This window comes from Bos javanicus, chromosome 25 (assembly GCF_032452875.1).
Source record: "Bos javanicus breed banteng chromosome 25, ARS-OSU_banteng_1.0, whole genome shotgun sequence".
In the NCBI taxonomy this organism is placed as follows: Eukaryota; Metazoa; Chordata; class Mammalia; order Artiodactyla; family Bovidae; genus Bos; species Bos javanicus.
This window is the reverse complement of record NC_083892.1, coordinates 22,491,798-22,507,728: the sequence shown is the minus strand read 5'-3', so window position 1 is coordinate 22,507,728 and position 15,931 is coordinate 22,491,798. Positions and strand designations below refer to the sequence as shown.

Here is a 15,931-nt window from a genome sequence, read left to right as displayed (position 1 = left end):
TGGATGGAGAATAGGGTGGATCTCTAAAGAGTAGGAGTCATTTTCCATATTCAAAAGTAAAATTGGTCTATAATTTTCTTGATGGATAAAATTAGCATCATCCTAGTCTCAAAACATGGTATACAAAAGTCAATCCTAGGTGGATAATTGACTTAAAAATAAAAAGTTCTAGATGGTAATACAGAAGAATATCTTTATGACCTTTGAATAGGAAAATATTTTTAAAATAAGATAAAAAGGCAGTAATTAAGGAAAAGTGGTAAATGGAACAACATTAAAATTAAGATCTGTTAAAGAGAACCCTCTTACACTATTGATGGCAATGTAAATTGGTACACTCACTATGGAAAACAGTACGGAGGTTCCTTGAGTGAGTGAAAGTTGCTCAGTTGTGTCCGACTCTTTGTGACCCCATGGAATCAAGGTCCATGGAATTCTCCAGGCCAGAATACTGGAGTGGGTAGCCTTTCCCTTCTCCAGGGGATCTTCCCAAACCAGGGATCGAACCCAGGTCTCCTGCATTGCAGGTGGATTCTTTACCAGCTGAGCCACAAGGGAAGTAGAGTTTCCTTAGAAAACTAAATGTAGAGTTATTGTATAATCCAGCAATCCCACTCCTGGGCATGTATGTCAGAAAAGATTATAATTCAAAAAGACACATGCAACCATGTTCACAGCAGTATTATTTAAAACAGTCAAGACATGGAAGCAAGCTAAATGTCCATCAACAAACAAGTGGATAAAGAAGATGTGATATATGTATACAATGGAATATCACACAGTCATAAAAAAGAATGAAATAATGCCATTTGCAGCAACATTTATGCACCTAGAGATGATCATACTAGTGAAGTAAGTCAGAGAGAGAACAAATATTGTATAATATAACATATTTGACATCTAAAGTATGACATAAATGAACTTATCTACAAAACAGAAATAGACTCAGACGGAGAACAGGCTTGTGGTTGCAAAGGGGGTGAGGAGTGGGGGAGGGGTGGATTGGGAATTTGGGGTTAGCAGATGCAAACTCATCTGTAGAATGGATGAACAACAAGGTCCTCCTGTATAGCACAGGGAGCTACATTCAGCATCCTATGATTAACCGTAATGGAAAAGAATATGAAAAAGAATATATATATATATAATATATATATATATATATATACACACATATAACTGAACTCCGGGAGTTGGTGATGGACAGGGAGGCCTGGCGTGCTGCGATTCATGGGGTCGCAAAGAGTTGGATACGACTGAATGACTGATTTGATCTGATCTGATCTGATAACTGCATCAATTTGCTATACAGCAGAAATGAACACAACATTGCAAATCAACCGTACTTGAATAAAATAGCTTTTAAAAAGATCTGTTTATCAAAAAATACCATTAAGAGTTAAAATGCCAACCACAGAGTAGGGGGCAAAGATACTTGCAATACATGTAATCAGCTTGTTTCCAGAATGTACAAAGAACTTCTATCAATAAGAAGAAACTGTAGAACATAAGAGAAAAGTTGGCAGAAGTCCTAGACATGTTACTTTTCCAAAGAGGACTTCTGAATGGCCAGAAAATATATAAACAGAATTGCCAATGGAAAGCACAGGGAGAAAACTACACAGTCACCAAATTGGCAAGGATTTTAAAACTGGAAAATACCAAGTATTGCCAAGAACATAGAGCAATGGCGCAAAGGGAATTTGCATGCCCCGCTGCTGGGAGTATAAACTGAGAGAGCTACTCTGGGAAGAAATTTGGCAATGTCTAACCAAACTTGATAAACACATCCAATGACCCAGAAATTCCACCTATAGTTAGATTTTCCTCCATAAACATAATGTTTATATTCATCAGGACACTTGTATAAAAACGTTACCAGGACTTCCCTGGTGGTCCAGTGGTTAAGAATCCACCTGGCAACACAGGGGACACGGGTTCATGGTCTGGGAAGATCCCACATGCCGTGAGGCAGCTAAGTCTATGCACCACAATGACTAAGCCTGCAGTCTAAAGCCTGTGGTCTGCAACACAAGAAGACACCGCAATGAGAAGCCCAGGCACTGCAGCGAAGAACAAGCCCCACTCAGCACAACCAGAGAAAGCCCATGTGCAGCAATGCAGACCCAGCACAACTAAAAATAAATAAGTAATTTTTTAAAATGTTATCAGCAATACTGTCCATCACAGGCTAACACTGTGCTGTGCTGTGCTTAGTCTCTCAGTTGTGTCTGACTCTGCGACCCCATGTACAGTCCCCACCAGGCTCCTCTGCCCATGGGGTTCTCCAGGCAAGACTACTGGAGTGGGTTGCCATGTTCTCCTCTAGGCTAACATTAGGAACAACCTAAATGCTTGTGAACAAAAGGAGAGACAAATATATTGGAGTATAATCATACTCCAGGATACTACATAGCAATGGAAATTAACCAGGTACACGCAAGGAAAGAATGTTACCCACCATTCCATGTACTACATTTCATTCCAAAAAAGTAAAATTAAACTATATTCTTTAGGTGTGCACAATTAAAACTATAAAGAAAAGTAAGGGAGTGAGCTCAGTGAAAGTCACAAAGAAAGGAAGACATTGCTATCTGGTAAAGGCACGTGAGGGAGGCTTTACACTTTGTGACTCGATCTGGGTATTCGTTTTACAACAATTTGTTAAGCACCACATCTGTGTCTTATCACTTTTCTGTGTTTATTTTATTGCCCAATAGAAATGGATTGGGTAGCTTTTTATTGCTCCTCAGCACTGCGGCATTTATTATCTAACATCAGCTTCATCTCCCCTTTGAATAAAATGTTGACCAAAGAACGTCTGGAGCCACAGGAATTTTTAATTGAGCAATAAAGCCTGGAGATCCTTTCACAGCAGCACAATTCTGTCAATTTCAGCCCTTTTCACGGCATGATATTCACAGTACAGATACCCAGTCCCCCAATCAGTGATACTGTGGGAGTCCCCAGGTTTCTCTATTACAAACCACAGCAATCATTTCAATTCTTCATGCCTCTTCTTAACCTTCAACCACACAAGTTCCTTCCTCACTCTCAGCAAATGACACCATCTTCTACTTCACAGAGAAAATAGAAACCATCAGCTAAAAATATCTGGCCACCCTACCTTTAAACTACATCTCCGCCATCCTTCACTCCTTCCTATTCAAGGTGCTCAAGAAAGACCCACTGATCCAGAGAGCTTCACTTCTAGTTTAGTGTTATTCTGCCTCAGAGATTTTATCCATGTAGGGGCTGGACAGACCCAGGCTCCCCATCGACCAAAAGCCATGCTTTTAGACTCAGTATTATCTCCAAGCAAGATAATTTATTTATTCCTACCTCACTGCCTTTGCATAAGATTGCACTACTTCCAGTACAGAGTGATTTTTTTAATGATTTTTCTGATCATTAAGTAGTTCTACTTTGTATATTTTTTTAGTTTCCATAATAAAAAGTTAAAATCAGTTATTATTTGATGAATAACACTGATACTGTGTGATCTGGGTCTGCCTAGTAGAATATCTAAAACAGGATTCAGTCGAGAGGGTATGTGTGACAGAAAGCTGTCAATAAGAGCAGAAGTGCTTTTTTAAACTACCTCTGTCAAAAAGTCTAAAGCACTACTATTTTGTAATAAAAAATTTGACATATCACATCAGCCAGAAATAACTCAATTATTATAGTGTTAGGTGGAAAGGAAGGAAAAAAAATCACTGAATCATGTGGGTGTGTGTGTCTGTGTTGAAAGCAGTAATCTATTATGGCTTAAACATTCAGAAAAGACTGTGATTTTGTGTTTTGACATTCAAAAAAAATTTTTTTTTGAGCCCACATTTCTTCTAGCCTCTGAATACCCCGCATGTATCTTTGATGTCATTATTCAAAATATTCCATCATTACTAGGTGGGAACTGCTAAGGACAGTGTTCCTAATTGTCCTAATTAATACACGAGTCACCCCTCACCGATGCTGCAACCTCCTGGGGACTGTGTAACGGATGTCCACTGGCAGGACAGAGGGATGCTGTTGGGAGGGAAGGGATGAAGGCAGGGCCGACCCTCCCTAACGATCTTCCTAGTCCATAGCACCTGGACCCCCTCAGACTCACCTGACCAGTGATGTAGATTGGAAGGAAGATCCAGGACAACATCAGCACGAAAAATAAGCCCTGCCCGAGAAAACAGAATCAGGACTCAGCTCCTGCCCAGCATTGTGGTGACAATTTGGATTTCCTTATGTCTGGATGGAATCTAGTCTGGTCTGCTCTGGTTCCATCTCTTACTTACTGAGTAACTCACCCTCCCTGGACCATCACATCCCCATATCTAAACAGAACATGGGGATGAAGTGGGGCAGAGTGGCTCCCAGGGCTATGTCTCCTAAACCTTGCATATCCCACTTTGTCCCCTTGTGTTCCCTCCTCTCCTTGGGCAGGGGTTAAAACAAGGCTGTGAGGTCAGGCAGACCATGCTGATGAACAGCTGGTGCTGGGAGAGTTTACATAGGTCTCTGAGACACATTTTTCTCACCTGTGCAATGAGAGTAGCAGCACCGCCACTGGGTTGTTGCAAGGGAATCAGTAAGACGATGCTTACTAAGCACTTATTATATTCCAGACATTCCCATGCACGCTTTACAAGCATGAAGTCATTTAATCCTCACAATGACCCGATATGGAAGGTACCATTATTTTCTCTGTTTTATACATGAGGCTCAGAAAGGTCAAGTAATTTGCCCAAGGTCACTCAGCCTGTAAGTTTTAGAGCCCAGATTTGAATCCAGATGGTTTGGTTCTAATCTGTAATTGAATCCCATAATATGATGATGTATGCAGTGTACTTAAGTCTATGGCACAGGGTAGGTGCTTAAAAAATGAGTTGTTATGAAGATGAAGATCACTATTAATAAGTGCATCCCCTCCCAATCAGTAAAAATAATATCCTGAATGAGCCTGCTACACAGAGAGTGTGTCCTGTCTCCTGAGTATCTGCAGGGTGGCAAAAAGATCAAGAACCATGGAACCACATAAGTTTTGTGATGGGCAATTGATATCTAATACACAGAAACACCCCCCAGTCCCACAAAACCTTGTATCTTCTGCATCTGCACAGAAGAGACTCGTGCCTTCTTCACACACATATTTGCCTTATGGACTCCCATCAAGCAAACACAGGGAAGCCTGCAATATGACTTGCAGATCAAATTGATTTTTGCTAACCAGGGATGCCCTTGATGCTTCCTGCTTGTTTCTTCATAAAGCACCACTATATTTAGAAGAGCAGAGCATGCATAAAACTGCCCCCCGCCCAGGATCCACCTGTTTGGTAATCTTGAACTGACATTGCCCTGGAAACATACTTACATTAAGCTCGTAAGCAGTTACAGAAAGACCCGCAGCAGCACCTGACCCTGCCAGGCCAACGAAATGTCCACTTCCAACGTTGCTGGCAAACAAGGATGCACCCACCTGTGGGGAGACGGACAGGTCAGATCTTGCAGCCAAGCTCTGGAGTGGCTTCTTCCCACTCCCCTTCTTCCCATACTCCAAAGGGACCCCGACAAAAGGAGAAAGTGGGGCCATCCCTAGTTCATCTAGCAATAAAAACCTCTTCTCCGAGACTCTTTTACTTCCACCTTTAGGAAACTGACATAACAAATATGCATATCTAGGATGCCTAAAATGTAAATTGTGCCCCCCACTAGGCTTGTGCAGTGCACAACTCGAACAACTGTATGCAGCATCCCTAGGGGTTAGGGAGGACAACAGGTGTTGTAGAAAGTGCTCCAGGATGAGAATCAGGAAGCCTGTGTTGTTCCTCAGCTCCACTTCTCACTTAGCAAAGTGGAGAGCCCTTCTAGTAGAACTCTAAGTGAGCAGAACAGTTCTTGAGGACCCCAATTCCTGGACTTCATTGATGACATAAGACAGACTTGGGCACCTGGCCCCAGTTGAGCCAATTACATTCTCTCTCCTGGGAATCTGGACCTGGGAAATCATCTTTGCTGGTTCCTTAGACTGGGGGGCATGTAACCCAGGGCAGTGTGTGTGTAGCAAGGGGATGGGGAGCGGGGTGAATAGCACATTCAAGTCTGCCACTCTGAGAGGAGAATGAAGAAGACTTGCAGAAAAAGGCAGCTCAAGGGAGGACAGAACCAGACAGAGACAAAGAGACAGATGATGGGGGGAGAGAGCGGGAACTGTTTGTGAGGGGACTGTGGTGCCGCCCACTGACTTTCTAGTCCCTGGTTTTCATTGACTCTATGCATTGATCTGTCACTATCACACTCTCTTGAGTGTTATAGCCTAGCAGTGTTTTGAAGTAGAGAAGTCCTAAATCCTCCAACTTTTTTCTTCCTTTTCAAGTTTGTTTCAGCTATTCTGGGTCCCTGGTGTTTCCATCTGAATTTTAGGATTGCCTTACCAATTTCTGCAAAAAAAGGAGCGGGGGTGTGATGCAGATGGAATTATGACAGGGATTGTGTTGAATCTATAGTTCAGTTTAGGGACTGTTACTATTTGTGTTAAATAGATACTAACGTGCCATTTTAATTCCCTTATTAGCTTAGGCAGCTGCAATGTCAAATTGATGGTTTTTTAACTAATACCTCTGGATAAAAAGCTGCTCATGCTGCATGATCATTGATTTGGATCAAATAAAGACAAGTTGTACAAAGGGTGCATTCTAGAGTAAAACACTGGCAATAATATGAGAATGGGGCTTTGAACGAGATCCAATCCTGTTCTAACCTACTGGTCTTCAAGACTACTGCAGAGCTGAAGAGAAGGGGATGGGAATAGAGCCATTCCCAATAGAAACATGACAAAGCTTCCTGTTCTTATTGCGATTCCGTTGTTTTTCTTGAATTAAAGCTCCCTGGGGGCTTCCCTGGTAAAGAACCTGCCTGCCAGTGCAGGAGACATGAAAGACAGAGGTTCAATCCCTGGGTCAGGAAGATCCCCTGGAGAAGGAAATGGCAACTACTCCAGTATTCTTGCCTGGAGAATCCCATGGACAGAGGAGCCTGGCGGGCTATAGTCCATAGGGTCACACAGGGTCAGACACGACTCAAGTGACTTAACACACACGCACGGGGGCTTCCCTGGCAGTACAGTAGATAAGAATCTGTCTGCCAATGCAGGGGACACAGGTTTGATCCTGGACCTGAGAAGGGTCCACATGTTGGGGAGCAACAAACCCCATGCGTGGCAACTACTGAAGCCCACGTGCCCTACAGCCTGTGCTCTGCAACAAGAGAAGCCGCGACAATGAGAGGCCTGAACACTGCAATGAAGAGGAGCCCCTGCTCACCACAACCAGGGAAAGCCCACGCAGCAACAAAGACCCAGTGCAACCCAAAACGAATAAAGTAAATAAATAATTCAATAATTAAAAACAAACAAAAAAAGCTCTCTGGAGGAAATTTCAAAGATCTTTACTCTGCCGTTCCCAATGACACCACCCTGCCTGTTCCTCTGAAATGTGACTTTTCCACTCTTCCCATAAAGAACCCACACTGGCTGATGGCTTGTTTTGACCAATATGACGCAGTGAAAGTGACACTGTGTGACTTCCAGGTCAAGGCTCAGCAGCCCGGCGGCTTTCATTTTTGCCCTTTTGAGTCAAATGCCTTGTAAAAACCTTGGGCTGGGTCACTAAACGATGAGGGGCATGTAGAGAGTGAAGCCCCAGCCTTCTAGCCATCCCCACCAGAGCCACATCTGTGGATGGGGCCGTCTTGGTGTCTAGCCCATCCAGCCAACAGCTAAATGCAGCCAAAGAGCTAAAGTGCTAAAGAGCAGGGGAGGAATCACCCACTCAAACCAATCAATCATTAGAATAATACACTGAGACTTCCCTAGTGGTACAGTGAGAGTCTGCCTGCCAATGCCAGAGAAATGGGTTCAATCCCTGGTCTGGGAAGAATCCACATGCTGTGGAACTGAGCAACTAAAGCCTGTGCACCCCAACTCCTGAGTCCTCACCCTAGAGCCCACGAGCTGCAACTACGGAGCCTGTGTGCCTAGAGCCTGTGCTCCGAAACAAGAGAAGCCACTGCAATGAGAAGCCTGTGCACTGCAGTGAAGAGTAGCCCCCACTCATTGCAACTAGAGAGAGCCCAAGTGGAGCAATGAAGATTCAGCATAACCAAAAATTAATTAATTATATCTTTTACAAAGATATAATATACTGTATATACTATATATATATATATATAATGAGTCACTTTGCTGTACAGCAGAAATTAACATAGCATTGTAAGTCAGCTATACTTCAGCTTTTAAAAAATAAATTTTAAAAAGAAATAATACACTGTAGTGGTTGTGAGCCACTACATTTATGGGTAGCTTTTTAGGAGCAATAGCTAACTGATGCACTTGTTCCAAAGCCCTTTCTCTTAACCACACCTCCTTTCCATTGACATCATTCTCCGGAGTGAAGAAAGCAAAGAAAGTTCCACAACTGCCCTTTCCTTCTTGACCTGGAGAAGGGTCATCCAAGAATATGAGCAAAGAAATGGATACAAGTATGCAAAAGCAAGCATACTTAGGTGAGCTGCTATATTCCAACTGAATTTTTTTTTTTTTTTTGAGCCCAGCATCACTCATGATAAAGACCATTTGACCAGCATTTCTTAAAGTTCAATCATTGCAGGACTTCCCTGGTGGTCCAGTGGTTAAGACTTCACCTTCCAATGCACAGGATGTGGGAAGCTAAGATCCCACATGCCTCATGGCCAAAAATCCAAAACATAAAACAGAAGCAATATTGCAACAATTTCAGTAAAGAAAAAATTCAGTCACTGAGTACTTCTTTTGTAGCCATCTCTATGTCCACTCATATTTTACTCAACATTTTACCTTATACTGACTTCTTCTTTAACTTATATATATGATTATATATTTTATTATTTAACCAATTATTATATATTAATATGATATATGTATTTACAACTTTACATGGAAAACCAGTATCACTTGCTTTACATAGAAAAGAACCATACAAATAAAATGAAAATGAAAAAAAAAAGTTATAAAATTCTATCTAGGTTCTCCAGACTACCAAATTTACTTACCCTGAAGCTTGCATTCTCTTTGTTAAACACAGATTAGTCCGTGCTAAAAGACCGGTAAAGCCATCTTAGTAGCAAACTGTGACTTTCTTTTATGTAACCAAGAAGACTGACTGAGAATAGGAAAGGGAATGCTCCCACGATGTAATCTGACGTTACTCAGTGTTGTGTCTGCACAACTGAAAAATCGTGGTGCGCCCGTTCTTCACACTTAGGAAATGCTGCACTAGATTACAAGCTCCGTGAGGGTGAAGACAAGCTCAATGATGTCTCCTCTGTTTGGTGCCGTGCTGGACAGGGAACTGTTCTAATGAATTCACTGAATATATAACGCAGAGCTCATTTTTGGTATCTTTTGAGAACAGTGTGGTCATTGTCTTCAGACATCGTATTGACCAGAGGCTCAGATACCTGTTATCTCTCTGTATCTTACATCTTTTGGACTCCCTGCAAATGGGAAATGTCTTCTCTCTTTTTATTTGAGAGATTTAACACTTATAATAGAAGATCATGAATAAAATGATCATTCCTGATTCCTTACTCAGGACCCATGAAGCAGAGGCCTGTGTGCATATATGTGTGTGCATATGTGTACACAGGTCCATCTAGTTAAAGCTACGGTTTTTCCAGTAGTCATGTATGGATGTGAGAGTTGGACCGTAAAGAAGACTGAGTACTGAAGAATTGACGCTTTTGGACTGTGGTGTTGGAGAAAACTGTTCAGAGTCCCTTGGACTGCAAAAGACCAAACCAGTCAATCCTAAAGGAAACTAATCTGAATATTCATTGGAAAGAGTGATGCTAAAGCTGAAGCTCCAATACTTTGGCCACCTGATGTGAAGAGCCAGCCCATTAGAAAAGACACTGATGCTGGAAAAGATTGAAGGCAGGAGGAGAAGGGGAGAGAGGATGAGATGGTTGGATGGCATCACTGACTCAACATACATGAGTTTGAGCGGGTTCCGGTAGATGGTGAAGGACAGGGAAGCCAGGCGTGCTGCAGTCTATGGGCTCACAAAAAGCAGGACATGACTGAACGACTGAACAACAACAATGTATTTAGCAATGCCTTTAGCTCCCCTTGAATAGAGAATACTAATTGGGCTGTTGTATTTGTTATTTGGGTTCTCAACATTTTTTCCACCTTGTCTCAGTAATGGTCTCCAGCTGTCCTTCAGGGTCTAGCCCTTCTTATTTCTCATCACATATGCCTCAGAGCAGGCTCCATGCCCTCCAGATAAGGCACTGAGTGTGTGACCCAGGCTTGAGTTACTTAACACAGCACACAGTCACTACCTTGGTCACAGTGACTAACACAGAGATGGGCTTGGGACACATATTTTCCAGGGATCCTGCCATGGAGGCAGGTGCTCTTCCCATGCTAGGCTGGAGATGGAGAGGATGGAAAGTCTGGAGGAGTGGCCATCATCTTGTTGACATGAAGTTGAGCCTGTTTGGGAATGGCACCCTTCCAGAAGCAGAGACACTGATAGAGATAGATAGGTGATAGACAACTAATGGATAGATGGATAAATGTGTGTGCTTCATCGCTCAGCCCTGTGTCTGACTCTTCCCGACCCTATGGACTGTAGCCCACCAGGTTCCTCTGTCTATGGGATTTTCCCAGGCAAGAATCCTGGAGTGGGTTGCCATTTCCTCCTCCAGGGGATCTTCCCAACCCAGGGATTGAACCCACATCTTCTGTGTCTCCTGCATTGCAGGTGGATTCTTTATCCTCTGAGCCATCAGGGAAGCCCAGATAGATAGGCAGATAGATAGAAAGATATATATTAATAGAAAGATAGATAGATAGACAGATAGATGGGATAAACAGAGGGAGAAACCAGGTCCCAGTGATCACTTGTGCCCCTATACCCTGCCATACCTGAAACCAGACCAACTCTAGGTTTTTTCCCTTAGGTGAGCTGATGGATTCTTTTTGTTCAAACAATTTCGAGTTGGAGCTAAGTCTTCTCTAGTTTAGACTGTGACTTCCAGACAACATGGAACCAGAGAGTCCTGAGAAAGCAAAGGCTAGACAGAGTATCGGGACTTGAAGAGTCTTTTAATTGAACCAAAGACTACTTACTGGCCACCACAGCATGTTGCCTCCAGCTAGAAAGTAGCCTTTCACGGTGTCTCTTTTGGTCTTCACTGTGGACTGAAACAGAAAAGAGCAGTGGGTAAAGGAAGTGTTAGCAATCAGAGGCACCCCCAGGTGGTCTAGTCCCAGATTATAACCCGGGAGTCCAGCAAGCCAGATTCAGACATCAAATATATTTTGGGGTTTGTTTGGTTTGGGGTTTTGTTTGTTTTTGTAAGAGTCCCTGAGCAATACTTCCCATGGCCATTATTTGCATGAAATATCTTACTTCACTATTTTTTGCACCATGCAGCTTGTGGGATTTAAGTTCTCCAACGAGGGATGGGCCCTTGGCAGTGAAAGCGTGGAGTGCTAACCACTGGACCACCGGGAAAGTCCCTTAACTGCAATTTTTTCCTTTTTTTTAAGTGAGGGACTTCCCTGGTGTTTCAGAGGCTAAGACTCTTTTCTTCTACTTCCCTAGTTAGGGAACTAAGATCCTACATGCACTGTGGTGAGGCCCCAAAATAAAAATTTTAAATTAAAAAAAAAAAAAAGCCTCTCAGGTCCTTCAAAGAAAAAGTATAGGTGATGTATGATATTATATAAGTTATAGGTGATTTACAATTTTTAAAGGTTGTACTCCATTTATAGTTATAAAATACTGGCTATATCCTCTGTATTGTATAATATATTCTTGCAGCTTATTTTATGCATAATAGTTTTTACCTCTTAATGCTCTACTCCTGTATTTCTCCTCCCCTCTCCCCGCTGATAACCGCTAGTTTCTTCTCTACATCTGTGATTCTACTTTTTTGTTCTTTTTGGTTTTTTTTCTTAAGATTGTTTTTTGATGCGGATCATTTTTAAAATTCTTTATTGAATTTGTTTCAATATTGCTTGTGTTATGTGGGGTTTTTTTGTTTGCCTTTTTGATGATGAGGCACGTGAAATCTTAGTTCCCTGACCAGGGATGGAACCCACATCCAGCCAGGGAAGTCCTTTTACTTCTTTTTAGTTATTTTCACTAGCTTGTTGTACTTTTTAGATCAAACATGTTTTGTTTGACCCATGGTTTGTTTTTTCTATTTATTGATTTGTTTCTGGCCGTGTGGAGTTTTGGTTGTGGCACCCAGGTTTCTCTCTGGTTGTGGCACATGGGCTCGTAGTTGTGGTGCATGGGTACATAGTCCCCCCACAGCAGGTGGGATATTAGTTCCCCTACCAGTGATCGAACCTGGGTTCCCTGCATTTGAAGGCGGATTCTTAACCACCAGTCCACCATGGAAGTCCATGTTTGATGTCTGGTTTTTAAGATTTTCATTTGAATCCCTTAGAGGAGACAAACTATTCAGGTCATCCCCCCCTACAACTCCCTGCCTCACACATGTATAATAACCTACTAGGTCCCCCTAGACATCTGAGTTTTAGACCATGGTTTGTCTGTGACCGCCCACAATGGATGTCATTTACTGAGTATCAGTACTATGTACCAGGGGGCTGCCCTGGTGACTCAGATGGTAAAGAATCTGCCTGCAATGCAGGAGACCTGGGTTCTATCCCCTGCGTCGGGAAGATCCTCTGAAGAAGTAGCAACCCACTCCAGTGTTCTTGCCTGGAGAACTCCATGGACAAAGGAGCCTGGAGGCTACAGTCCATGGGATTGCAAAGAGTCGGACACGACTGAGTGACTTTCATTCAGTCACTCACTATGTGCCAGGCTCTGCAGTAAGCATTTTGAAGCATCATCTCATTTTAATCCTCACCAACTCCTGTGAGAGCTTCTCTGGTGTCTCAGATGGTAAAGAATCTGCCTGCAATGCAGGAGACCCAGGTTCCATCCCTGGGTTGGGAAGATCCCTTGGAGGAGGGAATGGCAACCTACTCCAGTATTCTTGCCTGAAGAATTCCATGGACAGAGGAGCCTAGCAGTCTACAGTCCATGGGGTCACAAACAGCTGGACTGAGCAACTTTCACTTTCAGTTTCTATGAGGTTGATATCATCAAGCCAATCTAATACATGAACAAACCAAGGCTCAGAAGTAGTCCCTTATCTAGTGCCATATTTCTACAGAGAGGAAGACTGAGAACTCAAACCCAGGTCAGCCTGATTTCAGAGCTCTTTGGGAGTGAGCTTCTTGGCCCTAAAGGTACTTTAACAGAGACATTTAAACCACTAAGTGATCTTGGATAAGTTGTAACTTCTTCCAGCTCTGGATGCAGATATTGGTAAGAGGAGTCTTACTGGATGAGAGATGACATGAAATGATATCTTTTCATCCCTGCAAAAGATCTTACTATAGCAAACAGATACTTTGGCTCATTCCTGCTGAATCCTGACACAGGAAGTATTTTCCAAGAGTAAAGAACTCCTTGTGCTAAAAGGGATCATCTAAATCCAGGGCTCCCCAAACCAGCACTACATCAGAGTCTTCTGATTCTCTTGTGAAATTACAGATTCCCAGCAACTCTAACCCTTATTCTAACTCTGCCTGTACCCCCTAATCCTGATCCCAATCCTGTCTGACTTGAGAACCTTGACTCTTAGGACTTCCCCGGTGGTCCAGCAGTTAGGACTCCACACTTTCACTGCATGGGGCATGGATGTGATCCCTGGTTGGGGACCTAAGAACCCACAAGCCATGCAGTGTGGCCAAAGATAAAAATAAAAAAGAATCAAGTTCTACTTACTGTAAAACCTTGAGCCAGTCTCTCCCTCTGACTTGACTTACCCATAGTCCAACAGCCAGGACAAAGAGGAAGTATAGAACCAACACTGCGATGTCTCCTGCTTCCAGCGTCCTCCGGGGAAACGCCTCCAGGGGATCTGACTGTGTGAGAGGAGGGCTGCTGGCGCTGCTCTCCATGGTCCTGAACGAACTCTTGCAACGCTGTGGAAGTGCAAATGTGTGTCACATGCCAGGACCCGGTGCCACTCTTCTCACCCTCTCTGTAACTGTCTCCTTGGGCACCCAAGCAGGGAGACACATGTGGAAGGATGTGTGATGGAGACAGACCTCAGGAAGGCAAATCCATCGGTTCTGTCATTCACCAAATATTTACAAGGAAGTCACATCCAATCTACAGTTAATGTTCACCAACCCCACCGCTCACTTGGCAAAACACAAAGAAAAACAAACAGCTTAAGTAATATAGATGTCTCACCACCCTCTTCCACGTATCCAGGAGTGAGAGAAAAACAGGACACCCGAGTCAGCCTGTTTCCCTGGTACCTCGCAGCCAGGTGAAAGTCAAGCCAGCAATTTTGCCTAAGGCTCAGCCAGTCAATACAATCTTGTTTCGCTGCTGGATATGCCCATAAAATGTGTATGTTTATTTATTTTTAAATTTGTATTTATTTTTTATTTTGGCTGCACTGGGTCTTCGTTGTTGCGAGTGAGCTTTCTCTCCTTGCAGTGCATGGTTTTTTCATTGTGGTCGCTTCTCTGGTTGCAGAGCACCAGCTCTAGAGTGCACAGGCTTCAGTATTTGTGGCTCGCAGGCTCTAGAGCACAGGTTTGGTAGTTGTGGCCCACAGGCTTAGTTGTCCCGTGGCATGTGGAATCTTCCAGGACCAGGAATGGAACCTGTGTCCATGCATTGGAAGGTGGATTCTTAGCCACTGGACCATCAGGGAAGTTGAAATGTGTTTCTTTAATAAACATGTATATAGCACCTGCTACATGACAGGCATCATCCTAAGTGTTTATAACCTTGCAAAGTGGGCAGCCCAATAATGGGGTAACTCAACTTATAGATAATAACACAATATGATGTTTCATACAAGTGGGTGTGTATAATGACAGACATATTAAGGATTCAAGCCTAAGAGTCATCCAGTTGGCTGCACCCCTTACTGACCCCGAGAGCTTGGACAAATTCCCTAACTTCTCTAATTCATTGCATTGCCATCTGAAAATGGGACAATAAGAGGTTACATTTCACAGATCGTCATGATCTAGTACCTGTGAAGTGTGGAGAACAATGCCACACACAGCTGTGCTCAGTAAATTATAGCTGCTATTATCACTATTACTAATTTTCTACAGTAGGCCGTGAGGCAAAGACCACCTAGTTTTACATGGAGGAAAAGAGATGATAGTATATGAGCTGGGTTTTGAAGAATGTGTAGGTGGTCCTACACGCCATGAGCAGGGATGCGGGTACATTCCAGGCTAAGGCAACAGTATCCACAGACATTAAGATGTGAATAAGCATGTCATGCTTAAGGAACCATCAGATTCTTTCCTGAGGATTAAGACTGGGAGCAGGGAAGTGGGCAGTGAGGCTCATTATCTATGAAGGCATTAAACCAGCTCTTTGATGTCATTCAAAGGATTCTCTAAGGTCAGTAGTTTTCTTTCTACAGAAAGAAGATATCATCATCTTCAGATATTATCCCCTGTTTCTATAACAAATATTTTATAATATTCTTTTTACTGAATACTGAAATGAAACTCACAGATAATGTTACCTACCTACACACATTTAAAACATCAATATAAAGCTCTATTATAAAAGAGAAATAAAAGAACAGCAATTTATGGTTAAAATGATGGATAATTCAACATATAACTGCTCCATCTGATGCAAAGGGGGAGTCAGATCCTTTTACCTATTATACTGAGTAAGCTTTGAATTTAAGAGAAATAAGAAAACTGGAATCCATTTGATTCCAGAAGCACAGAATAAAGTGTGACTCTACAGAGGAAAACCAGAATGTTTAAATCTGAAAAAGAAAATGCTTTGTGATTTTAAATGTTATAAAGAAA

At 42.6% G+C, this 15,931-nt stretch overlaps 1 protein-coding gene across 2 annotated transcripts in view; it reads right to left on the bottom strand.

Annotated features, from left to right (window-relative positions):
* The window catches only part of SLC5A11 (solute carrier family 5 member 11), a 56,686-nt gene that overhangs the window by 31,723 nt on the left and 9,032 nt on the right, over positions 1–15,931 (bottom strand). For both annotated transcript variants that reach the window (XM_061401466.1, XM_061401467.1), the window contains 4 exons: positions 13,892–14,050; positions 11,165–11,236; positions 5,366–5,470; positions 4,112–4,171 (listed from right to left, as the gene is read on the bottom strand). In XM_061401466.1, the coding sequence (XP_061257450.1) occupies positions 4,112–4,171; positions 5,366–5,470; positions 11,165–11,236; positions 13,892–14,026 (372 nt within the window). In that variant the 5' untranslated portion in view covers positions 14,027–14,050. The remainder of the gene's footprint in view (positions 1–4,111; positions 4,172–5,365; positions 5,471–11,164; positions 11,237–13,891; positions 14,051–15,931) is intronic.